Raw genomic sequence first — 26826 nt, forward strand, 5'->3', positions numbered from 1 at the left:
TATTAATAATATTATGGGTGTATATTTACTCTTCGATTGGACACACATGTCACTGTATGCTTTTGTCCCCTAATGGAACTACTTTATTCTGTTATATACACCAATTTCATTATGCGAAAATCGGATTATTGAAATTGAACCTTTAGTGAGACACACTCAATTATGAGTACATCGCCACAAATATATATTATGTATTTATGTATTGACATAATCACCGGAAATACTTAAATGTAATGTGTAAAATAAAATGTACTAATAATAAGATTGAGTGGATTCATAATTAATTGGGAATTGAAAATCCGTAGAATATTAAAAAATTATATAAATGAAAAAGCATTTCTCAATAATTAAAAAAAAATTTGAATGAAAGGAAAGCATGGAAAAAACAGTATTTCTCCCATTCCATAAAATGTGTACTTGGGCAGCTAATGAAGCGTAAGAATACGCCTTTTCATTTGTTTGAGGTTTTGTACAGATTTAACATTATAAAAGAAAAGTTAATTAAAAATTAAGAATAACTTAATGCAGCATAAGTTGGTCTAGAAAATGGGGAAAACTTTCAAAATAGTTCATTCTTTTAGCACATATATAAGTCGAATTACATATAGAAAGCCATAAATTACAGAAACACAATGTTGAAATTCAAAAAATGCGCAAAAAAAGTATACGATTTTGTGATACATACTAATGTGATATTACAGTTAGAATTGGTTTACAGACATTTGCATATAGTTGTATAAAGGGTTAGTTCGATGTTTTATTGACAGTGAACTCAGTTTATGGGCACTCTTTTCGACGAAACATATATATATTAACTGTTAGATTCCTCATTGTTATAGAAATTATTTTCGTGTATAGTAAATGCGGGAGGTATAATTAATTCAGGATGAAAGGATTGCACTTCTTTTAAAAATATATATCTCAATTGTGTTTCAGATAAAACCATCCAATCATCAAAAGGAAGAATAATTTTTTTTGTTGAGAAGTTTTCTATATCTTTTTTTCTAACATCTTTTAGATAAGGATGATCTAAAGCTTCGTCAATTGTGATTCTTTTATTTGGATTAAATTTTAACATTGATTCTAATAAATTTATTCCATCATCTGAAATAGATGAATATTTTTGCTTTAAATTTATAGGTTTTCTGTGCGGGAATAATTTAATATATTTTATAACTTCAGGTTTGGTAATATTTTTAAGATCATCTTCTGTTGGTGTACCTATTATATTAAAAATAATATTTAATTGATCTCTATTACTTTTCTCATGTACTTTTTTTGAATTACGGTCTGGAGATAAGGGGAAACAAGAAGACCCCGGAAATATAGGAAATCTATTAGTGGGATCACTAATATGGCTTTGTAACATATTTAATAGTTCTGCAAAAATACAACCAGTAGACCATATGTCTATAGATTTAGTATAATTTTCTTGTAACAAGATTAATTCAGGGGCTCTATACCATCTAGTAACTACATGGCTAGTTAGTTGTTTTTTTAAATTTTTATTATGTGGCCCTAGCTCTTCATTTTCTTCTAAATCGTTTACTATATTAACATCTTTTTCATTATTTATCGTTCTAGCTAAACCAAAATCACATACCTTAACAGAACAATCTTGATTTAATAAACAGTTAGCTGGTTTTAAATCTCTATGGATAATGCCTGATTCATGAATAAATTTTTCACCTAATAATAAATTATATAATATAGTTTTTATATGTTCTTCTGTCAAAAATATTGGGGTTTTAAATAATTTTTTTAAATCTGAATCGGCTATTTCTAATACTATATACAATTCATCGAATTTTAATAAATCTTCAGGTATTATTAAATCATATAATCTTATAATATAATCACTTTTTAGTCTATTCAAAATTGTTATTTCTCTTAATATTCTTTTACAATCAATTAAATCTTCAAACATTCGGTTTACCTTTTTTATTGCAACATTTTTTTCTGTATTTTTATCATAAGCTAAATATACATACCCATACGAGCCCCTTCCTATTAAGTGTTTGATTATGTAATTATCTGGCACACGCACATTTTTTATGATAGCTTCTTTTATATTTATTTTTTCATCTTTCCCTTTCTCATTCTTTTTATTTTTATCATTTATTTTGTCAGTTTTATTGTTACTATTATTTTTGTTTCTCTCGTTATTATCGTTTTTTTTTGTCTCGGCTGCATTGTATTCCTGTTCGCCGTATTTTTTATTAATATTGTCGTTATTTTTTATATTTTCACTTGTGTTATCATTTATATATTCCCCATTTCTCTCTTCTTCATTGCTATCTATATATGTGCTATCATCATTTTGCATGCTTAAAGATTCTGAAGCATTGTTTTTTTTTTTTGTATTCTTTTCTTCTCTTTCAATTCCAGAACACTCTTTTTTTTTTTTCAACATTTTGAGGAAAATTTTACATTTATACGTAAAAATGGGGAATGTACATATCTATTTATTTCCTCAATGCATATAATATTATTCAGATAAATATATATTATATGACCGTATGCGAAAACGCTAAAAATAATAAACGGGTAATAAATAAATGGACTGATAAAATCGTTATATTATCTATTAAAATTATGCCCTCTCTTTTTGAATGCATATTATTACTATTATTTATGGATCGATTTAGCATTTCCATATATGCGTTTTTTTTCATCCTTTTTATACCGCAAAATACATACAGTCATAATATACATATTTATGAAATTATTGTGTGTAATTAATAAATATATAGATAAAAATAGAAAATTTTTTAATTTTCAAATATTCCATAAAAAAAAAAAGAAATTAAATGTATTACGCACAATATCTTTACTAACAAAGTGAAATCGCTTAATATACTATCCATATGTTTGTACATAAGACAAGTATATTTGAGATTATAAAAAGGATAATAATAATATATAAGTATATATAATTGAATATGATGCATTTTTATATGAAAAGGAAATAATATATATATAATTAAAAAACTAAAATAAATAAGAAAACAAAGCTCACACAATCGAAACACAGAAAATTTGGGAGACTACAAATGTATTTACTACAAGTTTATGATATAATTAATCTTCATAAACCCTTCAAAATGTTAGTTCCTTTTTCATAATAGCTTTGTATGCATATCTATATACCTATTTTTATAACATGCTGCAGATATATCTATATTCTCTCTTGATATACACACATAACATTTTCTTTATTTGTGTGGTAAATTCTTAAGTTCTATAAATTTTCTATCCCTTCTTTGGTCACTATTATCGTTATTTTCTCATTGAATAATGTGTCTAGTTTTTGTTATTACAAAAAAAGGAACCAAATTAGAAAATTTAATTAAACAGATAATATCCAAATGCAGAATTTTGGGTTCAATGAAAATACAATATATTATTTTCCTTCATATTTCTTATTTTAAATTATATTAGTAAAATATGTAGAAGGGAATATAAGCATTTTGATAGTATTCATACAGCATGTTGCGTGATATAGATAAACTTAGAACTTCACCAGTTTAGAGGCAAAAAAGAATGAAAAAAATATATATTTGTATAATATTGGTTAGAACTTTTGGTTTTCGTGAAATATAATGCCATTCGTAGCTATAGATTATTTGCTTTCCATAATGGTTTAGGTTTATTTGATTTATATATTAATTATTATAATGAATATTAACCCAAGTACATGTTTTTATATTGTTTAGTTTAATTTAACTTTCTAATACTAGACCAAGTAAATTATTTATTTTTTTTATTTATCTTTTATGAAATACTTTTTATTTTTTGGATCCTTTTTTTTGTTATCTTTACGATAACATTATTGTGTGAAAAATAAAATTAAAAAATAAAAATAACAGAATAGTATAGTAATACAATATAAATAGAAATAAAGCAGTAGAATATCATACGAAAATACAATAATAATTATAATGATAGCATTTCCAATAAAGTTAAAGATATGGTATATTTATTACACCGTAATCTGTATTCCTGAGAAACGAGACAATACCAATGCTCGGAACAAAGAGACAATTATAATTATAATTTTTATGTAAACATACCATCATAATTATCTGGATTAATAGTGTTTAAATATTCTTTTATTACTCGTTTCTATATATTTAAAATTTTTATTTTTATAATTAAATTTTTATAATTTAAAAAATTTCATTAAAATCGTATTTCACTTTAAATGCATCAAGAAATATATAATTAAAAAAACTGCCATACATACATATATAGAGATATATATAATATGCACATTTATTTATTGTCATAAAACTATATTTTCTATGCCTATTCTGTTTATTCAACATAAAAAATATATCCATTCCTAGTATTTGTTACTTTTTTTTATGGGTTCAGAAAAAATACATTCCTATACATGCACTCATGGTATAAAATCTTTTCCCACAATAATATTTCTTCATTATTTATTTTTTACTTTTATACAATGTAAAAATTTTAATTTATTTACAATTATGTAAAATTTTTATTTCGAAAAAAAAGGATAAAGATGAATTATTTCGTCTTTATATGATTGTTCATTATAAGACAATAGCAAGATCCATCTTTCCTTCATTTCATATTTATATATACACATATGCATACATTTTTTTCCTCTCACAAGCTCATAAGGACAATGAAAAAATATATAAATTTTTCATAAAAGGAAAAAATAAATATTTTTCTTTAAAAATCGCAGCATTTTTTATAAGGAGAATATCTAAATCATTATATAAATATATTTTAGAAGTAGTAAGTTTATATGTGCGCAAAAAAAATTGTAGCTAGTAAATAAATATTTCTTTTATAAATTAATTATTCATATGCATGTATGTATATCCAAGCAACGTACTTATTATCTATCAATCTTACATATACGTACACAAATATAATAGCTCACTGACACCTACAATATATGCTTCCCCTTTGGCTTAGATATAAAAGAAGTGTAATTTTAAAGGGAATAACTAAAGAGTTATCCAGAAATTAAGAAAGTAAAAATAAACAAACCCCCCACATAGCACACGATAAACTAGCGAATAGACAAAGAAAAATTACGTGTATGGGATTTTCATATAATAACAATTTATAATATGATGGAAGGGATCAAAAAAAGTACCCCATCAAATCTGGATATTAATGAAGATGAACAAAACAGTAAAGATGAAAACAAAGTAGATATGAATGGGTTTTGTTTTTTTGTAAACACCTGTGAAGAAAAATTAAACGAGTTTTTGGAAAATTATTTCTGTAATAAAACATATGAAGAATTAAAATATACTGAAGAAAATCAAGGAGCTAACAATTGTATTAATAACTATGGTGAAAAAAATGATAATACTAATGCAGAAAATAATGATAATTATATCTCAAGTCATAATATCAATAGTAACACTGTTAACAATGAAGACAGTAGTGATCATGATTCTTCAAATGAAAAAAATTATTATAAAAAAAAAATTATTAAAAGTAATTATGACAGGATTGCTATAAATTTAGTTGATACAGTGGAGCAATTCATGGAACCTTACGTAAATGAGAGATACAAAATTGTTGTTCACGCTATTATCGGGGAAAATAAAAAACAAGGGGTAAAAAAAATGCAAAAAGATATAAAATAAATTGTCTTATTTTTGTTATAACATTAATTTTCTTTTTCGTTTTTTTTAATCTTATAGATACATATAGCGTCCAAATCGCTTTGGAATGTTGAAACGGATAATTATGTTTCTGCAAAATATGTTAACGATTTTATTTTTGTTACTGTTATGGTTTTCCTTTTGTATAACGAGTAAATTACAGAATAAATGAACAAATAACCATATACATATATATGTGTTATAATTAACTTAAATTTTGCTTCCCTTATAGGAATATAATTTTTGTTCGATAATTTTATATTTTTTTTATGGTTTTTTTCTTTTCTTTTACTTTTTTTTATAATATATATTATGTAAAAAAAATTGTATGTAATGAAGCCATATAACCATTATTTTTTGTACTTGATGATCATAAAAAAAACAACAATTTTATTCTTTATTAAATTGGTAAAATTATTTATTTATTTATTATATATAACATCCTTAAACAATGCATATTTAATTAATGCTTATTATTAAAACATAAACAATTACAGCATTAAAAATAAAAGATTAATTCATCATTAATAATATCGATCAACAATGTCTGACGGGTGAAAAAAATTTACATGCGTCAGTTATTTGTTTATTATTATTTTTTTTATTTTAATTTTTTTAATTTATTTAGTGTCTTTTGCCCAATTAACCACAAAATAATAAATCTTCATAAAAATTTTAATTTATATTATATTATATACATACGTATATTTTATATTATAAATTTAAAGAAATAGGGATTAATTAAGTAAGCTTCCGAAAATTTTATACTTAGCCATTTCACACACATAATAGTATATTTTAATATATGCACATAATTTTGTAGATTACTTAAATCAAGGTTCTTTTTTCTTTCTTTTTCTTTGTGTGTCCTGATTTATGCTTACATTTGTACTTAATTAATTATATGTGCTAATAATATTATAACTTTGGGCCCATTTCATTCTTTCTTTATTTTTTTAATTAATATTATTGATATGAGAGTTTGATTATATTAATTATGTATTGTATGTCATCTTTGTTTTTTTTACACATTTTATATTAATATATATTCGTTGTGAATATAATTAGGAAAATAATATATACACACAATTATTACACATACATATGTATATATTTGCCTATATATGTTTGAGTTTGGACTTATTTTTTAAATTTTATACATTTCGAGGGCACTTTTTATATATTTAATGCATTTCATAATTATTTTTTCATAATATATTTTTTTTGTGTATATTATATATGATCAATTTGTTAATTCTTAATTTATATATTTTTGATTTTAATTTATAATATTACGGAGTGTTTCATCATTTTTCATTGGTATTTAAATAAAAAAGAAGCAATTATCGACAAAAAAAATTAATAACAGAAAATGAGTAACATCCATACATTAGCAGACTATAGAGATGGATATGGCGAGGATCTCCCATTCAATAGAAGTATAAAAAAGAATTATAAAAATAATAAAATGCATAAAAAAATATATAATATACATTTCTTTATTGTTTTCCAATTTAATTAATTTTGTCCATAAAGTTGAACATTTCTGTCTCATCCTTTTTTATTCGAATATGCACCCCCATATATATAAATACATGCTTATACATATATGCCGGTTTATCTATGTTCATCTTTTATTTTTATTTTGTAAGCACCAGGGTATTATGCGTCACAGAGTAGTTTTATTCAAAGATCAAAACCTATTGACGTAGTTAACTTGATTTTCCCCCATTTCACATGGAAAAGTTTTGTTATGGTTATTTCCATAATACAGATTATCGTTTTTATTGTGTCTCTTAGTATAAACCCTGCCGAATTTCTAACTCCTTCTGGTATTAATTGTGTTCGAATACATGCCTATAATGTATAATTGTATTGTATGTTTTTTTACACAATAAAATTCATTGCTTTTGTGCCAATATGATATATTTATCATTTTTACTTCCCTTATAGGCAGTACATTAGTAACACTAGGAGCAAATGTTGGATCAAAAATAAAAAACGGAGAAATACACAGATTAATATTGCCTATATTTTTGCATGCAAATATATTTCACGCATTTTTTAATGTGTTTTTTCAATTAAGAATGGGATTTACTCTTGAAAAAAATTATGGAATATTAAAAGTTGCGATTTTATATTTTGTAACGGGGATATATGGAAATATATTATCATCATCTGTTACATATTGTACAACAAAAGTGGGTGCAAGTACATCAGGCATGGGGTTATTAGGAATCGTAACATCAGAATTAATTTTATTATGGCATATTATTAGACATAGGGAAAGAGTAGTATTTAATATTTTATTTTTTGCGTTAATTTCCATTTTATATTATTTTACCTTTAATGGATCAAATATAGATCATGTTGGCCATTTAGGAGGTCTTTTATCTGGTAAATTTAGAAACCAAAAAGCGCGTGAAAATATTCTCACCGGTCATGTTTCTGTGCATATATATATATATATATGTGATGATGCCATTTCTACTTTATTTTGTTTTTATATTGTCATAAATTTTATTTTTTTTCCATTATCAGGTATATCTATTGGAATGCTTTATAATGAGAAGATGGAAAACAAACCAACATGGTATAACAATGCAAGACTTGCCTCTTATGCATGTTTAGCATTGCTAGCTATAGTTCCAACTGTTGTTTTGTTTGCTGTTCCTCGTGTATGCTAGAAAGTTATAATAAATATACTTTGTTCCAAATATGTATGCCCATTTTGGCATGTATATATATAGAACATATTTATTCCGCACATAATAACGACCACTTACACACCTATGTGATTAATAGATTCAAAATCCATATAATAAAAATTTAATGAACTATAATAATATTAAAATCATATACATAATCTTTAATTTTTTATAATCATTTTTTAATTTCTAATAATAATAACAATAGTAACAATTTTTTAAGTTATTATATTTATTTACCATAGTTTTTTTTATTCATTCCCTTTTTCTTGTATTTTTGTAATTACCCTTTTTTGTTAAATTTTAAATATACAGAAAAAAACAACTTTTTTTTTAATTTGAATATATGCATAACTATAAATCTATTTGTGAGTTCATATAATTTAATTAAAGAATTTGAAAACTTAAAACAATATTTATTTAAACACTAAGTGCATATGCCTTTATATTTTTAACATGCTTTCTATGAGTTATGTTTTCTTTTGTGTTGAGGTTTTAAATATATATATATATATATATATATATAAATCAAAATCAATATTAGACAAGCCAGTTTATTCAATTAGACTCCACGATATATTTAAAAAAATGTTAAAGCTAAAAAATCATTTTATTTTTACAATATAAGTTGATTTATTAAGAATGCTATTTAAAAATTAAATAACCATCGAATATTTGTTTTTTCCATTGTTTATCGGGATATTTTTTCATAAACAAACGAAAATATTTATAACTTAAAAAATTATAATATAAAAAAATAAAACGACAAAAAAAAAACAAATAAAAATCGGTACAAACATATATGCATAGAAATATATATGAATTTTAAGGGACAGCTTTCTTAAGAATATCATCAGCTTTCATCCTTAATTTTTTAATTTTTTTTTTTTTTAGTGAGCCTATTTCCTTGAAAGCGATATGCATTAATTTATCAGGTTCCACCTGCATAAAATATTTCAAAAAAAAGAAAAATGGTTTACGTTTTTACAACTAATTATCCAGTTAGTATAACTGGGGACAAAATTTATATATGTTATGCATGATTTTGCATTATTTGCACATTCTTACCATATTTTTAGTAGATTCTTTAAATAAATATAAGATGGATTCTAATGAATTTGAATTAATTAATTTTTCTTGGTTGATTTTAAATAGAGCTAGAACAATTCGGAAAATAATTTTATCGCCCTCATAGAACAGGCAATCCCAAATTCGTAAGGTAGTTGCAATCTAAAAAATAGATTCCCATTTAATTATTTATAACAAAAATAATGATATTACATATGTATATATATGCACACATTTGCTTAATATTATCGATACTATTATTATATTGTAATTTTTTATTTTTGTTTTCAAATGCTAACCGGAAAGGCTGTGCAAAATAAGCACAAGAGCCACTCTGAGCATATCCAAGATACTTCAACATCATGTTCTCTGTGATAAGAAATACAATTATAAAAATGAAGTAATATTGATATATATATATAATTAATTATATTTTTCTTTATGTAGAAAATCAGTTAAAACAACACTAATATGTGAATATATGACATACTTCATATGCTCATAGACATTCGGGAATTTTATTTTAATTAATTCTTCTATAACAATAATATCTCTTCGTAATCCTTTCATTTCGTGATTATAATAGTCTGAGCGGAAACAAAAAAATATATACATATATATAATAATTTTATGCATATATATGTGTCGATATATCTCTCTATATATATCTTATATACTAACCACTAATGTTTATTTTTTTGTGCGAATAATCTGAATCAATTAATTGGACTATAGACCAAAATGCTAATTCTTCTTTTAAAAATAATAAAGTAATAGCCGCGATAAAATTCATACTCTGAAATTGATAAGAAAAAATTATAATTTTATAAAACACAGAAAATAAATAAAAAAGTAAAAAGATTATCATAACCACATGCGTATACATAGATTCCATATTTCAATTATATATAACTGCAAATCATATAAAAACGATCAATTATGCAGATAGTCAAATATAATAACCTGGCAATAATTTATTTTTGGCTTATATATGGCAAATGCACGTAACACATTTCTCAGTTTAGTTAGCCCTTGCGCGTTTAATTGATACTGCGGATAAAAAATATATATATTTCATGAAAATTGGTATATTATAAATAATTATAAAAAAAATTTTTATAAACCAAATTCAAAAATATCTATACGTTTTTATTATGCGGAAAAGTCCGAAGCATGTCCAATTCAATCTGACTAAGAACTTTCGGTTCGATATCACTATTTAAGCATCTATAGATAGGATAAAAAATTATGAAAATTTATATAATGTCTGCACATAGCTATCCATAGGAATGATAGTATTATAGTATAATCATTCATATATCCAAATAAAACATATTTTCATTATTTTTTTTCATATTACCTTTCGTATATTGCTGGGTACTTTGTATATAAAACAACACTACCCAAAAGATAAGGCCATATATTCATTCTATATGCACAACAAAAGTATTATATAAAATATATTAGTGATAATCACAAAATTGTTAAAACATAAAAGAATGGATAAAATATAATTTAATATCCATCTATATGTAATATGCTCAATATTTATATCTGTATAATTCACTTTTGTTTAATATTGCCATTGTTTTCTAAATTCAGTTGATTAAGTACCTATACTTATCGGGGATCCCTTTTCGAATTAGTTTTTTTAAATAGTGATTTTTTTTTATATCTCTCTTAACTTCAAAATATTGTTCCCATCTGCACAAGAAGTGAATAATTAAAATTTTTGTAAATAGTATACATTCTCTAAAATAAATCCTCATACACTTCTATATACGCAAATATTTGTTATAGGTATGTAATATATTTTTTACGTATTATATATAAAAAAATGTATTACTTTTTTTCAATTTTCCTCTTTCTCTTTTCTAGTGCTTCAATATCAATATTCTTCGCAGAATTGGATTCTTTATTTTTCTCAAATCCATAATGATCATGTTCATCATCTGAAAAACAATTATAATTATGAATGATAGTATAATATATTTTTCTATTTCAGCTCAGTACACACAAAAATGTAAGAACAGTGTTTAAATCCTTCCCACCAAATTATGGCGTTGTATGCAACTATAATATAATGTATTTAAAAAATTTTTTTTTTGTTTAATATCATACCACTAATGGAAGCTAAACATTTATTTGACTCAGGATTTTCATTCGAAAAAGTATTATCTGAATCAAAGTTAAGGCTCTTATTTAATATAATCTTGTTTTTTTCTTTGAAGAAATTTATTCTCATTTTTTAAAAATTACACTCCTTTAAAAATCATTTTCAACATGTTAAAATCTTTATACAAGTTATTATGTTTTATATAGTTATATATATTATTTAATAATATATATACTTTCTTACATATTTATATGTTATAAGAAAATTTCATATAAAATATGTTATATCTATGAAAATACCTAAAAGATTTATATACCTGCTTATTACAATGCTATATTTTTATTATTATATATTTAATTAATATCCGCCCCCATGGAAATTGTACATTTAAAATTAACACTACTGTTTTGTCGGAATTTTTCTATAGCAATATAATTAATCATTTAAAACGTGCCATTTAAAAATTCTTATAAAACATATTCTAAAAATTAAAAATTTTTAATAATTTTATTATTACAAAAAAGCTGAAATAAACTAAATATTTCATTTATTATTATATAAATTCTTTACCCATTTTTATACAATTAATAAATATATATAATATTTATAATTAATGTAAATTTCAGAGAATATTTCCTCTTCGATTTTTGCTGCATAATTTACCCCCTCGCTTGATATTAATTGAATATCCATATAAAACATATTTGTGCATTCGTTAAATACCTTGAATAATTATGAAAGATATTAATATAATGTTTTATATGTATTATAAAATTAATAAGTATGTATTTAACCATTAAAAAGGCTAAAAACAAAAAAAACAATTCGTTATTTTCTATTAGTAATGGGATAAAAAGAAAAAAACAATAAAATATGGTATAATGCTATAAAGAAAAGTATTATTCTTTTTTTCCTTTAAGTATATACGTGCATCTATAAGTATGATAGATATGCAATATGGAATGAATAATGTGCATGTACATATGATATATCTATATAAGATAGACCTATTGCTATACCCATTTATATCTATTCCAATAAAGTCTGTAATATTTTAGAACAATTCAACAAAATTAGCTACTTATACTTATTATCAAATAAACATTAGCACATTTTTCGATGATATATGTTTTAAGATAATATTTATAAATGTTCTATGTGAACAAAAAATCAAATAATAAATAACACAAAAGTAAAGAAAATTTGAATTCGTATTAACAATAAAATGAACTTATAAATTGAAAAAAATAAAGGGCACAAGTGTGTGTAAGCATGGAATATACCACTAAAATAAAACACAAACATTGAAAAATAAGTGCATTATATATGCACTTTCAAATTGAGAATAGTAACTGATTAGTTGGCACAGCTTTGGACGGAAACTAACACCGCCCTCTCAGTTGCATATACACAAAAATAGACTCCTTATCTTTCCATTAATATGGTTCTTATTTTTAATATTGCATCTCCGATACAGGTGTATAGTTATAAAAATAATTTGATATATGCACATTTTTGTTTTTTTTATGATACCAATTAATATAAGGGAGACTCCACCCTTCAAATTGATCATCAAAATTTCTTCGATCTCTTAGAGAATAATACCTATTCATACGTATATATTCAAATCGTGTTCTTCTTGCTTTCATTCTTGAAAATTGATAATAATGCATTTTAGCTATTTTATAATTCATAGACTTAATAATATCTAACTGTAATAACTTTTCTGAAGTTAAATCAATTGTTTTAACATAATAATGATGATAAGAAAAACACAACCATACAAGTCTCTTATCCTTTTCTAATATGTCGAATATTATTCCGCTTTTATATACATTTTTAATATGTGGAATTCGAAGTTTTTTTAAATGCCATGATACTTTTTCATTAAATTTTCTTTCCTTTACTTTTTTTTCTCCAACATCTAAAATGTATATATTTTTTAATATTTTTTTTACATATTTCGGTAAACTATCATAAAAATTTCTTTTTTTATATCTTAAATAGCTCCTTATTATACATATATCTGCGTGCATATTTTTATATTCTTTTGCTCTGTTTAGTAATAAATTTATGTCACCCTCATTTTTTAAATCGTCACAAAGCTTTAAAAGCAGTTTATAAATAACAAACCAGTTTATATAATCTTCCCCAAGAATAAAATAAGAATATATAAGTTTCGTGCAATCTACACTAGTTAAATCCAATTTTATTTTTACTTCCGGTGGTATTTTTTCTATATTTTGATCACTGCACATATTATTTTCATCAATTTCTCCCACATTTAGAACTTCATATAACTCATCATTCATCTTGTTCAATAACAAATAATCCATTTTAGACAACAAGGCCAGATAAAACAACGAATTAACCAAAAGGTCTTTATCTAAATTATTTTTTTTTTTAACAGATTCTATAATTTTATCAACTATATTATGGTTTTTATATTTTTGATTATATAAAGTTTTTAAAATAAGCACCATTTCTTTGTTATCATCTATAAGCTTATTTCCCTTAGGATTTGTTTCATAACAATTATTTAATATATCGAATAAAATCAAAAATAGTTCATCATTCATAACTTTTACATGATTATACACATCAAAAATTGTAAAAATTAAATTTTTATTATCATAATTTTTTTTTAATTTTTTCAATAATATAATTAACTTTTCACTTAATAAAGATATAACATGAAAGTCAACTATTTTTTTATAAAACATCGCCATGATATATACTAATACATTTTTTATTTCATTTTCAATATCATGCATTGGTTTATCAATGCTACTTATGTTGCAATTATTCTCTTTGTTATATTTTATGGCATTATCTGTATTATCAGCTTTACTAACTGATTTCCCATTTGTATCATTTCCTTTTTCTGATTCCAAACAAATGTGTAAGTAATAATCCATTTTGTTTGTTTTTATATATTTGTTTATTATGTCATATAAACTTTTTTCACATTTAAAAACCTTATTCCATATATTACTTAATTCATATATGTTGTTTTTATCACTACATCTTGTTATATTCAAATCAATTAAATTTGAACTAATGCCATACTCATTTTGAATGTATTCTGTTATCTTTCCATTATCATTTATATTCATCATACATTTTTTTTGTTCTTCAATATCACCATGATTCCTTATGTTACTAAACCCTCTTTTGAAAGCATGCTGATGCAATATTTTCCCATTGTTTATCAATTTTTTTAAAATTATTTTATCATTTTTTGGATGCCATCTTTTAAATATCACACTTGTGTATGATATTATCATTGTATCCTACAATACTTAAAACAGAGCATCTCATTATCAATTCAAATGTGTGACTATATTTGACATTCATAATGCCATTTTTTACACTATAAATTATTTTTCATGAAGAAGATGGTATCTATATACTTGTTTCATATGTTATATCTTTTTCTAATATCGTTATTTATTTTTTTAATTTTTATATATTTATATCATTTTTTATTGTACATTAGGATTACTTGTTTTAAGCACTTCCTGTAATTCATTATTGTTCGTATATAAGTTTATTTTTACTTCGTTTTAATTTAATGTTACATACTTTAATTTTCAAAATTTGTCATTTTTTTCTACATGTTTTTTTTATTTCGTTTTATAATCTTGGCTTTATTCTTTCTATGCATAAATTTTTTTGACCGTAAATTTTTTAAACAATATAAATTTTTTTTTTCCATAAACTATTTTTTTAACCTTTACTATGCATATATATACAAACCGCATATGCTCTAGTACATTTTTTTTTTCGAATTTATTACTTTTTTATAATTTGAAATAATTACACGAATCTGCATTGTAGTTCATAAAATTACGGATGTATACTTGTATACACATGCTATTACATAAATCTATATATATTAATATATATGAGCATAACTTCCATGGAATTTGACCAAACACAAATTCAACAGTCTTCCGAGAAAATCAATAGTGCGGATCATATTGATAATAATGAGAATAAGAGTAACTTCAATTTGGAGAAGGAAATACATAATATCCTAGTTGTGTTCGGAATAGTCACAGAAATTATACTTTCAGATAACCACCTCTTAGAATATGTAAACATCAATGATATATATAAAATATTGCTTTGTATATTTAGAGCTCGATACGAGGAGATATTAAATGGTTTACAAAAAAATACCGTGAAAAACGAAGAAAAATATGGAGAGGAAAAAATCGGGAACGAATCCCCCAAAGGGGGTGAAAGAGATTTATCACAGCATAATGATTCATGTAAAAAAAAAAAAATTGAAAATATAAACACATCTAAAAATAATGAAGTTAATGATATATATGAAGATAATGAATTAGCAAAGGAAATAAAATTAAAATTTTCTAAAATGTTTTATGGTTCACCTGACAAAAAAACAAATTGTAATAGTAATAATAACAATATTATGCGTTTAATACGAATAAATAGTTTAAATTATATTAAATATGCAATAACAGGCTGTATATATTTACATGGAAAACTTTCAACCCGAAAAATGTCATTAAGACATATATTAAATAGCCTTGACTTTAATCTCTATATATTAAACAATTGCATGGATGCAAAAAATCGATTAACAGGAAATAGTAATTTAAAAGCACTAGCTTTTATTATTAACCAATATCAACCTATTGCTAAGGAAAATATTTATAATGAGAAAGAAGAAAGTCTAAAAATGGAAAAAGCTAGTTTATGCGCATCATCTTTCAATATATCAAATAATATATTTAAGTACTCTTTATTGTTTGAATTAATGTTTATAACTAGGTCCCCATTTATTATAAACAAATTTATATATTCAGTTTTCAATGACATGATATGTATACCAAATATAAACAATAAATATAATGATATCGTTATTGTTATATCATGTATTTTATTTGTTAACCATTTCTTTTATCATCTTAATCATCACCATAAAATGACTTCGCCATATTTTAAGTTAATTAAAAAAATGTATATGTCTCAAGTAGAAAAAATTATTAATATTTTTATGCTTTTAAATCCAACGAGCTATGCGTCAGAAATGAAAAATGTTATTTCTCTGGTCAAGGAAATTGCCAACTTATACTCCATTACCTATTGACAAACACTTATTCCGAATTAATACGCACACATATACCTATTCCCCATATGAATGGGGCGGTATAGAACTACCACTAATATTTATCATTCTTTACTCACTATGAGTTCGCTTTTTTTTTTGTTTTACCTTTGTGTACTTATTCACTCTTGCTATTATCCATTATTTTTAGTTTAACTGTTAAGTATTAGTTTTCCGCATATACTTAAGAGTGTCTAATTTGTTAATTTTATTATTTATTAACATATTATTTTGTTACTATTTTTTTATTGTGCTTTATTTTTATTTTATTTTGTTTTATTTATATTCCTACTTCGCAGTGGTAACACATTAGACAAAATTCATATACACTCGAGCCACTTATAAAACTTCAAATATTTTGAATTTTTTTCGAATTATTATTCTTATTATTGCTATTTAGTTTTTTCCTACTATAACTATTATTACTTTCGCTAATATTTTACAGGTTTGTTTCTTTATTTCCTTTTATGAATTTTTTGTTTTGAAGGCTCTTTTTAGATATATCTCTTTATAAATTTATCTTTACTTTCTCACTCCATGCACATAAGTATATTCGAAAAAATTATTATATATTTTTTTTCGTGTCCTATAGTATAATGATATGCAAAAATATAAATAGAAAAAGACAAAGAATGTAAATATATCATTCAAAACTTGAATAATTTTAATAATTCTCGGTGTAATCAGGCGCCTTTATTTTTTATTTGTCTTCTTGATATATATATATATATATATATATATATATATACTTGTGTATTGTGTTTTTCTAGCCCCATTTCCTACTAAATTATTTCTATCTATGTTTTTCCAAAGAATATGAAAAATTCAAGTTATAATAAAAATACAAAAACTAATGAAAGACAAAAAGCTTTAGATTTTCCAAATGATCTAAATGAACTTGAGAAAAGTAGTGATTCAGATAAAGATATATTGGTTGTTAATAGAACGATAAAATCTAAAATATTTTTATCACTAGATAAAGATATTAAAAATAATAGCAAAAATAACACAAGTAAAAATAAATATAGAAATAATTTCCCCAAATTAATACAAGGAAGTACACAAAAGGCAAAGAAAATTGATGTAGCAGAATTCACAAAAAATAATAAGGCATTGCCATCATCAAATGAGTTAACATCTTCTCTTGATTTGACAAAAAAAAATGAAAAGTCTTTTATATCTAAAAATAATACTATTATTAACGAATCTGAAATATTGGATACTATAAAAAAAGAGGATGGTAATTGCTTAAAAGAAAAATGCAGTCTTTATGAGACAAAGTCTATTGGGATAAAAAACAAAATGTATAGACATAAAAATAGTGTAGAGTTAAATCATAGTGAAAATAATACCCACCACAAACTTGATAACTCAATAAGTCAACCTAAAATAAATGAATACAACAATGGATTTGATGAAAAATTTACAGAAAATTATTCTTACATTAATTTAACACAAAATAATAGCAATTGCTATTATTCTCTAAAAAATTATAGCACCCTTCATCAAACAAATGATAATACTAATAGTGAAACCATAAAATATGGGGCATTTGAACTCGATGAAATAAATAAAGAATTAGAAAAAATTATTGAAGAAGAAAATGATATACATGAAAAATTAATATATCTCACTAATAAAGAACTTGATATCACTTTAAAAGCTAAACAAAAAAATAATGAGAAAAACACGTAGAAAAGGCATACCCCCAAAGGAACATTATAAATAATATATCAGCAAAATTACTACCCCATAGTACATAAGCAATGCACACAAAAGAAGAGCGAAAAGGAATGACCAATAAGGAATAAATAAGTGGGCATCATGTGAAAAGAAAACATAATATGGGGAAAATAATAATTCTCGTATGAGGATTGGTACAAAAACAATACCTACCGTTTTAGGTATTCTGATTTTATTATCATATTATTTTAATGTTGTTAATATGGCTAAAATACGAATATTCAATTTATATGTCATGTAAAAGTAGCTAGTCATTATGTAGAGAAGAATTTTTAAGCAAAATGATGATATGCGTAGATTTTTGTTGTAATGTGTATTTTATGAATGGTTGGGAGTTAACATTTTAAAAAGTTTCTATTTGTATATATATATATATTCATTATACTTATTATGAAGAGATGTTATAAAAGGGCATGCATAAGAGATACATTATGTTGTATGGTCATAAATATACGTGTGTAGGGAGAACATAAGGTCTTTTATTTTGACAATATATAGGATATTTGTTTATCATACCTAAAAGGCTTATTAATATGCATTTCTTTATTATTTTATTTTATGTTTCTACGAAAATATATACATTTTACTCTTAAATTGTGTTCATATAAAAAACAATTACAAGAGTAGCATATACTAATTCATGCTAATATATTTGTATTGAGAAAAAAATAAGTAGACGAATATATAGTTGTTTTTTTTTGTTTATTTTTCTTCGTTTTTTTCTTATTTACTCAAAACTTTTTTACTCATAAGAACCAAACACATATCTTATTTTAGTTATTTTTTTAATACATATTTTGTTAATTAATTTTTCACTTTTTTTAATATTATTTTCAAACTGATAAAAATATATACAAAAAATAAAACATTTTTATGAAAATCTGAAAAATGGATTCCATATATATGCATATAAGAGGTATTATGCATACGCAATTTACTTTTTTTCATGTATACAAAATTTAACTTGTTTACTAAATAAAAAAGTAATATTAATAAATTTATTAAATATATATATATATTATGTATATTATGCTAATAGCCATGCGCGCTTTAAATATACGATTGGATGATACAATTATCAAAAATATAAATAAATATATATACAAATCATATTTCAAAAATATGTGGGAATTATAAATTATCCAAATGAATATATTTTACATATAATACATCCAATTACGCTATAAGCTCGCAAATTTTCGCTTTTATCTTTTTAATTGTATATTTATTAAAAACAAAAAGTGTGTTTTTTTAAAAATAACATATTATAATAAAATAGCATTACATCAGGACATAAAATAGGAAATAAAAAACAAAGAAACGAAGAAATTGCCAAAATATATGGGTTTATAGCGAACACTGATGCCATATTTTTTAAGACACTCATTAAAAAACAGAAAGTGAAATATTTTACTCATTATGATTTAATTAAAAACCAACAATAATAATTAATTACATATTAAACATAAAATAATAATAATCGATTTAAAAGGATCGTAGATAGATATAATATATTGTATTTTTTTTCTTTTTAATTTTGTATAATATGCATATGTATGTAAGTCTGCAAACACCCATACATATTCATGCAATAATTTCCATTGAAACATTCCAGATTTAGTTACATTAAAAATTTATATATTAAGGATAAAAGATGATAAACTAAAGCCACTCCTTTCTCTTTTTTTTGAACGAGTAATTCTAAAACCGCTGGGAATATAATTATATGTATATATATATTGAGAATACATACATATTCTAATACTTTTCATATGTTTTACATATTTATGAAGCCCATTTGATATATTTTTTTATAACATAAGGTCATTATCGTTGTCTTTATTACCTAAGTTATTACAAAATTGTAGATAAATTATTGAGGATAAAATTATAAAATAAAATAAAATACATAAGTGTATTCATACTTATGTATATATTATTTTTATATTGAAGAGAATCAGCATTAAAGTAAGGGATTTACTTTTTATTACACCTTAAGATGCACTTGAAAATATGCAAATATTTGTGAAACATATGATAAGATAAAAACGAAAACGGTTGCCCATCCCGTGTACTTACTCAGGTAGCCACAAATATATTCACCCCATTTTTCAGAAATTTAAGCATATTGCATGCATGAATAAGTTTACATATTTGTATGCCCCAGAAAAGTTTATATATTATTTGTACGTAATATACCTTTATATAAACAATCATACATTAGCATCCTCATTTATGCATGCATCCAACAAAATATATCCTTACATATGCAATTATAAATGTTTTTTTCTTTCCTTAATTCATATTGAATATAAGGTAGATGATAAAATTGACGACGATATATTACAAACCAAATTAAATAATAATAATAATTAGTAAAAAAAAAATATGTCTAAAGATAAACGCGGAAGAATATTTTTTAATTCACATGGATCAGATAATGAAAGGGATAATTCGAAGCGCTCAAAAACTGACCACAAATCTAACTATTCAGAGATAAGTCCGCATAATGGTTCAAATAAAAAAAAAAATAAAGATAAATTAAAAAATGATAATACGAAAACTTGTAAAGAAAATATAAACTCATTTAGTTCTCCTAATTCTACTAGTAGCATTTCGGATTTGAACAACCTTGATTTCGATTTATCCAATGGATCATGTAAGTTTATTCTATTCAATCGATTTCTTTACTTCTTCCATTTTATCAATATTTTATTCACATTTTCTTTAATACTAATAATATACATTTTTTTCAACTTTGAGAGAGATGCACGCAAAATATGTCGTGCTCCTTCCCCTGTTTTTTCTGTTGCCATTTCGTTATAAACAATTTATTTCTACACCTAATATGTCTAATATATATATGAACTTTTTTTGCAGCTTCGAATAGTGAAAATGAATTTAAATTTCTTAAGGAAAAAGAAAATGAAGAAAAATTTTTAGAAGAAAGACGCAGGAAAAGAGAAGCAATAAAGGAAAGACTGAAAAATATGATGGACGAAAATAATGACAACAATAAACAACATGATGCTTCAAATAATCATGATAAAGAAATTGAAGTTAGTATTGATTCAAATGCAAACATAAATGACAAATGTGATAACACTTTCACATCTTGTAAAAAAAATGATATGTCAGAAAGTTTAAGTGGAATGCCATCTATGCTAGATGAAATAGAGCAAAAGTATGTTTTATTTTAAATTTAATGAACACAAACTTGTTATGAATATGTATATACATTTATGGATATTATAAATCGTTATATATTTTTTTTTTCTTATTTTAGTGAAGCAGCCTGTATTTTTGCTCCCAACAATGAAGTTATCGAAGAGACATGTTCTTCTTTATCTTCTGATCATGAAATAATAGATGACAAAGCTCCTAATGAAAAAAATGAAACAATAAAAGAATCGAATGATTTATATAGTGATTTAAAAAAAAAAATTAATGAAGAAAAAATAAAAATTCGAAATTTTATAATTAAGCAAAAGGAATTACATGAAAGAAATAAAATGGTAAATCAATTTTCATTATTCTTTTATAAAAAATATTTATGTATTTGTGGTGTTCTTTTTATTCATTCTATCTATTCCACACTTTTGCATATATATATGAATTCATTTATTTTTGAATTTTGTTTTAATTTTCACAGAATGGTGATGATGCTGCATATATTGATAAGATAAAAGAAAACACTGAAAGTATAGACTTTCAAGAGCAAGAAGATAATATTGACAACGATGATGTCGATATGTTTTCCACTGAGCAAACAAATAAAAAGAGAACAATCGAAAAGATCAGAATAACCGATTATTATCCTGCAAACAATGCAAATTTATCCGATAATTGGAATGACTCGGAAGGGTATTACAAGGTATGCATTGGAATTTCTTCTCTATATATATGTGTATAGACATGAAATTATACATTTGTTGCATATGCATGAATAACCAAGTTTCATTATATATACATTTGAATTACTTCTTTTTTAGGCTATTGTCGGAGAAGTTATCGATAATAGATACAGTGTTGTATGCGAATTAGTCGGGAAAGGAGTCTTTTCAAATGTTTTAAAATGTTATGACATGACAAATAAAATGCATGTAGCTATTAAAGTTATTCGAGATAATGATATGATGCATAAAGCTGCAGAAAAGGAAATATCTATTTTGAAAAAATTAAATGATTACGATAAAGATAATAAAAAACATATTATTCGCTTGTTAAGAAGTGTAAAATATAAAAATCATTTGTGTTTAATTTTTGAATGGATGTGGGGAAATTTACGAATAGCCCTTAAAAAGTACGTAAAGAAAATATTAAAAAAAATATTATATTAGCATATATTTTACGTATCAATTCATCTAATTATATATATTTTTATCTTTTTTTTAGATATGGCAATGGACATGGACTGAATGCTGCTGCTGTACATTGCTACACCAAACAATTGTTCATAGCCCTAAGACACATGCGTAAATGCAGAATAATGCACGCAGATTGTAAGTTAAAAATCCCAAATATAAATTTTTCGATATAAAATAATTATAATGTTTATATTATATGCCTAACACATTTTATGCTTATGCATGTACATATTATACATATTTATATTATTTTCTTTCCACTAACCAATTTTTGCAGTAAAACCAGATAATATACTTATCAATGAAAAATTTAATGCTTTAAAAGTATGTGATCTCGGAAGTGCAAGTGATATATCAGAAAATGAAATAACCTCATACTTAGTTAGTAGATTTTATAGAGCCCCTGAAATTATATTAGGCTTTCGATATGATAGCCAAATTGATGTTTGGTCTGCAGCAGCTACTGTTTTTGAATTAGCTACTGGAAAAATATTATTTCCTGTAAGGCACACATTAAAAAATAATAAAAAAAACGATAGCATGATGAATGCAAAAAATGTATGCATTTTTTTCACAGTTTCTCAAACAGTTTTTGTTTTAATTTTTTTATAGGGTAGATCAAATAACCATATGATAAAATTGATGATGGAATATAAAGGAAAGTTTTCCCACAAAATGATTAAAGGTGGCCAATTTTATTCACAGCATTTTAATGATAACTTAGATTTTATTTATGTTGATAGAGATCACTATACTAAAAAAGAAGTAGTAAGAATTATATCAGATTTGAGACCTACCAAAAATATAACTTGCGACCTTTTGGAGCACCAATATTGGCTGAAAGGTAACTACAATTTTTATATATGGAAAAGAAAAAACATATGAATTATTCATTTATAGTTGTAAAATGGTGATAATGTAATATTGCATTTATAGCGAAAAAATGTGTATATGCTCAATGCTTTATTTTTTGTTTTTTTTTCAGGAAATAGTCCCAAAATGCAATTTTTAAAAAAAAAAATGAAGCAATTAGGAGACTTATTAGAAAAATGTTTGATGCTAGATCCTTCCAAAAGATATACGCCAGATCAAGCATTGCAACATCCATATTTAAGAGAGTCAATACATTACTCAAAAATGCAAAATGATTAATATGAATTATCCAAAAAAATAATAAAAAAACTTTTTTATTGTACCATTTATAATCATATATGTATTGATGTCCATTGCATATATATATTCACACTCCCTTCACTTTTGTTTATGCAAATTTTCTTTTTTTTTTAATAAATGAATTAACAATTTATACTATTATTTATTATACTTTTTTTTTAAATTTACTTTCTATATTTAATATGTCTTAATTTTTTCGTTGAAAGAACATTAGTAATACTAGACGGATTTTTATATCCGAATGCTATTTCATAAATTATACTGAATAATGGAAATTCGTTTTTTAATTCGCGATTCTCTAAAATTTTATATATCTCCTTTGACGTGTATACCCCCTATTGTAATAAACGTTTTATTATATAAAATAAGGAAAATAATAAAAATCACAAATGCTATAAATATTTATGTAACGTATTATTTCGCACTTATGAAATTTCTATATATATCATATTTCATTTTTTTTTCGCAAAAATACCTGAAGTTTTTGCCCATTTAACAACTCTGATTCAATTTTATCCCATGAGTCTTGGCCATTTCTAACGGCAAATTCTGTTGCACATTTTACGTTTCGACCTCCTAAACAGGTCGCTATAATATCGGCTACTCCACAGCTGTCTAAAAAGGTTTCCTTAAAATGATAAATAAAAAAATAATGAAAAAACATTATAAAAGTTGTCCCATTGGATAATTTATGCATATATATGGCTGCTTGATTTTCGTTTATATATGATTAGGATTATAAAATTTATATACATTTACATTATGCTTATATTAAAGTTGATACTTATTTATATTTTCTTTTTCTTTTTCTTTTTTCAATCTTTCATCGATTTCTTACATCTAGAACGTTCGGAAAAAACAATTTTGCAAACTTTTTCATTTCCTCCAAGCCAATTCTAATAATAGCAGATTTGGTATTATAACTTTTTTTGAATGCCTCTGAAAATCCTATTCCTAAAGCAACAACATTTTTTAATGCTCCACACATCTTGACATAAAATTTTTTATAAAGTTGTAAAATAAATTATATATTTGTTATAAAAAAAATTGTATGTTAGGGGTGCATCTTCATGTATATTACATTTATATGCAGAACATAATATTTACCTCGACACCTGCTTTGTCCTGTATGCAATTTATTTTAAAATAATTTCGGTCAAATAATTCTCTCCATATTTCTGCAGTTTCTAAATTTTCGAAACCTATTGTAGCTTCGCTAAAACTTTCTGTAGATAATTCCTAGTAAGTAAAAAACATAATACGATCATTCTTTTAGTATAAACATTATAATAGAATATATGCCGATTTGAAAGAGATATACTTGTATATTTATAGTGCTTTTGTTTATATTAAAAATCTTTTTTTAATGCTATAACTTACCGAGGCAATGTTTGACCCAGATAAAACAGAGCATTCAATATTTAGCATGTTTTCTATTATGTTTGATAATAGCATGGGTTTATAGTCACATATTTTTATTCCTTTCATTAAACTTATTGCCTTTGCGGTGCTTTTAAGATTTTTATTTTTCATAATTTCTCTTAATGTGGTCTAAAAATAGATGGATTGCAAAAAAGTAAAATAATATTTAAAAAATACAACACATTTCAATATAATGGAAAATATTACAGCATGGTATGACAGAAAAATATGAAATTGTAGAAATTATAAAAATTATTTCCTGTAAAATAATATACATTTTGTTAAACTTAAATTACTTCTAAATATTGGTGGGGAACAACAAAGATAAGCAAATCTGCATCTTCAATAACTTTATCGATATCAGGAATAGCTACAATATTATTTGGTAGTTTCATTCCTTTCATATATTTTACATTTTCCTTTGTCTTATTTATTATATCACTTAATTTTTCGTTGTCTACAATTTCTTCATTGACATACATTCTTACCTAAGCACAATGCACAGTAATTGATAAAAAAACATTAAAATAAACCCAATATTTATAGTGTCGATATTTATGTAATAGTATTTAATTGAAACTAAGAGTATATACGCATATATATGTTTTTTTTCCCCATTTTTACAATTGGGTGGAAAATTTTAGATCTTTGAGTATTTTCAGATATAATTTTCGAAATGACTGTACCCCAGCTTCCGCTACCTATAATAGACACCTTAAGTATGCATAAGAAAAAGGAATTATTAAAAGGAAAAAGAAGATAAATGCATATATATACATATTACAAACATATTTAAACACGATTTATTCATATATAAAAAATTCCATTGTGAATACATAGATTTTTTAAAATATGAAATTAAAACATATAAAATTTGTTACATATAACGAATGAAAAAAATATAATATTTTACTTTCAATGGCCCATTGTGTTTAACAGTTGGGGATATAACATTTTTGTTTATAGTATTTACTGAACCGCCAGAATAGCATAGAACTACATTAATAAAAATAATTGAATAAAAAATATATCTTATAACCATTTTCTTATAAAACATAACTATATGATGTTGATACATATATAATAATTATGTATTCCTCTTATTTGATTTGTTTTATACATTAACTATCAGTATATTTATATATTTTACACTAATTACAATACGTTAACATATTATACAATTTTTGTGGGACGTTTTTTACTTTTGCTATTTTATAAATTATATATTTTAATAAATATCAATAATATTATTGCGTATGCAAAAAGATATCATAAGTGTTGAGATGAAACAAATAAATTAAAAAAAAATGTGCAACATATTAAATTTGTTTATTTGATATACCAGTGTTTATAAAAGAGGCATAATATCCTATAATTAATTAGAATAATTCGTTATGTTAAATTTTATAATATATTTATCCCGTGAAATTGT

At 23.7% G+C, this 26826-nt stretch overlaps 9 protein-coding genes across 9 annotated transcripts; 5 read left to right on the forward strand and 4 right to left on the reverse strand.

Moving 5' to 3' along the window:
* Positions 1-811: 811 nt before the first annotated feature.
* PVVCY_0901250 (mitogen-activated protein kinase 2, putative) lies at positions 812-2413 on the reverse strand (the record flags this gene model as incomplete). The annotated part of the gene is made up of 1 exon (XM_008626466.1): positions 812-2413. The coding sequence occupies one exon, from the start codon at positions 2411-2413 to the stop codon at positions 812-814; it is 1602 nt and encodes a 533-aa protein (XP_008624688.1).
* Positions 2414-5111: 2698 nt separating this feature from the next.
* PVVCY_0901260 (dynein light chain 2, putative) lies at positions 5112-5813 on the forward strand (the record flags this gene model as incomplete). The annotated part of the gene is made up of 2 exons (XM_008626467.2): positions 5112-5609; positions 5697-5813. The coding sequence occupies 2 exons, from the start codon at positions 5112-5114 to the stop codon at positions 5811-5813; spliced, it is 615 nt and encodes a 204-aa protein (XP_008624689.2).
* A 1216-nt stretch (positions 5814-7029) lies between these two features.
* On the forward strand, positions 7030-8344 carry PVVCY_0901270 (rhomboid protease ROM1, putative; the record flags this gene model as incomplete). The annotated part of the gene is made up of 4 exons (XM_008626468.1): positions 7030-7096; positions 7310-7489; positions 7611-8054; positions 8199-8344. 4 exons carry the CDS (start codon positions 7030-7032, stop codon positions 8342-8344), a joined length of 837 nt encoding a protein of 278 aa, XP_008624690.1.
* Positions 8345-9190: 846 nt separating this feature from the next.
* On the reverse strand, positions 9191-11678 carry PVVCY_0901280 (GTPase-activating protein, putative; the record flags this gene model as incomplete). Its single annotated transcript, XM_008626469.1, has 11 exons — positions 9191-9307; positions 9434-9595; positions 9733-9802; positions 9924-10020; positions 10115-10229; positions 10397-10483; positions 10579-10660; positions 10794-10862; positions 11048-11137; positions 11280-11385; positions 11555-11678. 11 exons carry the CDS (start codon positions 11676-11678, stop codon positions 9191-9193), a joined length of 1119 nt encoding a protein of 372 aa, XP_008624691.1.
* A 1325-nt stretch (positions 11679-13003) lies between these two features.
* Positions 13004-14836, reverse strand: PVVCY_0901290 (conserved Plasmodium protein, unknown function; the record flags this gene model as incomplete). The annotated part of the gene is made up of 1 exon (XM_008626470.1): positions 13004-14836. One exon carries the CDS (start codon positions 14834-14836, stop codon positions 13004-13006), a length of 1833 nt encoding a protein of 610 aa, XP_008624692.1.
* Positions 14837-15456: 620 nt separating this feature from the next.
* PVVCY_0901300 (conserved Plasmodium protein, unknown function) lies at positions 15457-16671 on the forward strand (the record flags this gene model as incomplete). Its single annotated transcript, XM_008626471.2, has 1 exon — positions 15457-16671. The coding sequence occupies one exon, from the start codon at positions 15457-15459 to the stop codon at positions 16669-16671; it is 1215 nt and encodes a 404-aa protein (XP_008624693.2).
* Positions 16672-17505: 834 nt separating this feature from the next.
* PVVCY_0901310 (conserved Plasmodium protein, unknown function) lies at positions 17506-18384 on the forward strand (the record flags this gene model as incomplete). Its single annotated transcript, XM_008626472.1, has 1 exon — positions 17506-18384. One exon carries the CDS (start codon positions 17506-17508, stop codon positions 18382-18384), a length of 879 nt encoding a protein of 292 aa, XP_008624694.1.
* Positions 18385-20820: 2436 nt separating this feature from the next.
* PVVCY_0901320 (serine/threonine protein kinase, putative) lies at positions 20821-23951 on the forward strand (the record flags this gene model as incomplete). Its single annotated transcript, XM_008626473.1, has 9 exons — positions 20821-21091; positions 21313-21616; positions 21719-21947; positions 22085-22306; positions 22425-22735; positions 22828-22934; positions 23077-23300; positions 23412-23643; positions 23785-23951. 9 exons carry the CDS (start codon positions 20821-20823, stop codon positions 23949-23951), a joined length of 2067 nt encoding a protein of 688 aa, XP_008624695.1.
* Positions 23952-24136: 185 nt separating this feature from the next.
* Positions 24137-26566, reverse strand: PVVCY_0901330 (glycerol-3-phosphate dehydrogenase, putative; the record flags this gene model as incomplete). Its single annotated transcript, XM_008626474.2, has 9 exons — positions 24137-24307; positions 24448-24600; positions 24811-24960; positions 25080-25211; positions 25353-25523; positions 25691-25882; positions 26019-26108; positions 26308-26390; positions 26554-26566. 9 exons carry the CDS (start codon positions 26564-26566, stop codon positions 24137-24139), a joined length of 1155 nt encoding a protein of 384 aa, XP_008624696.2.
* Between the last annotated feature and the right edge of the window lie 260 nt (positions 26567-26826).

Source organism: Plasmodium vinckei (assembly GCF_900681995.1).
Source record: "Plasmodium vinckei vinckei genome assembly, chromosome: PVVCY_09".
NCBI lineage: Eukaryota > Apicomplexa > Aconoidasida > Haemosporida > Plasmodiidae > Plasmodium > Plasmodium vinckei.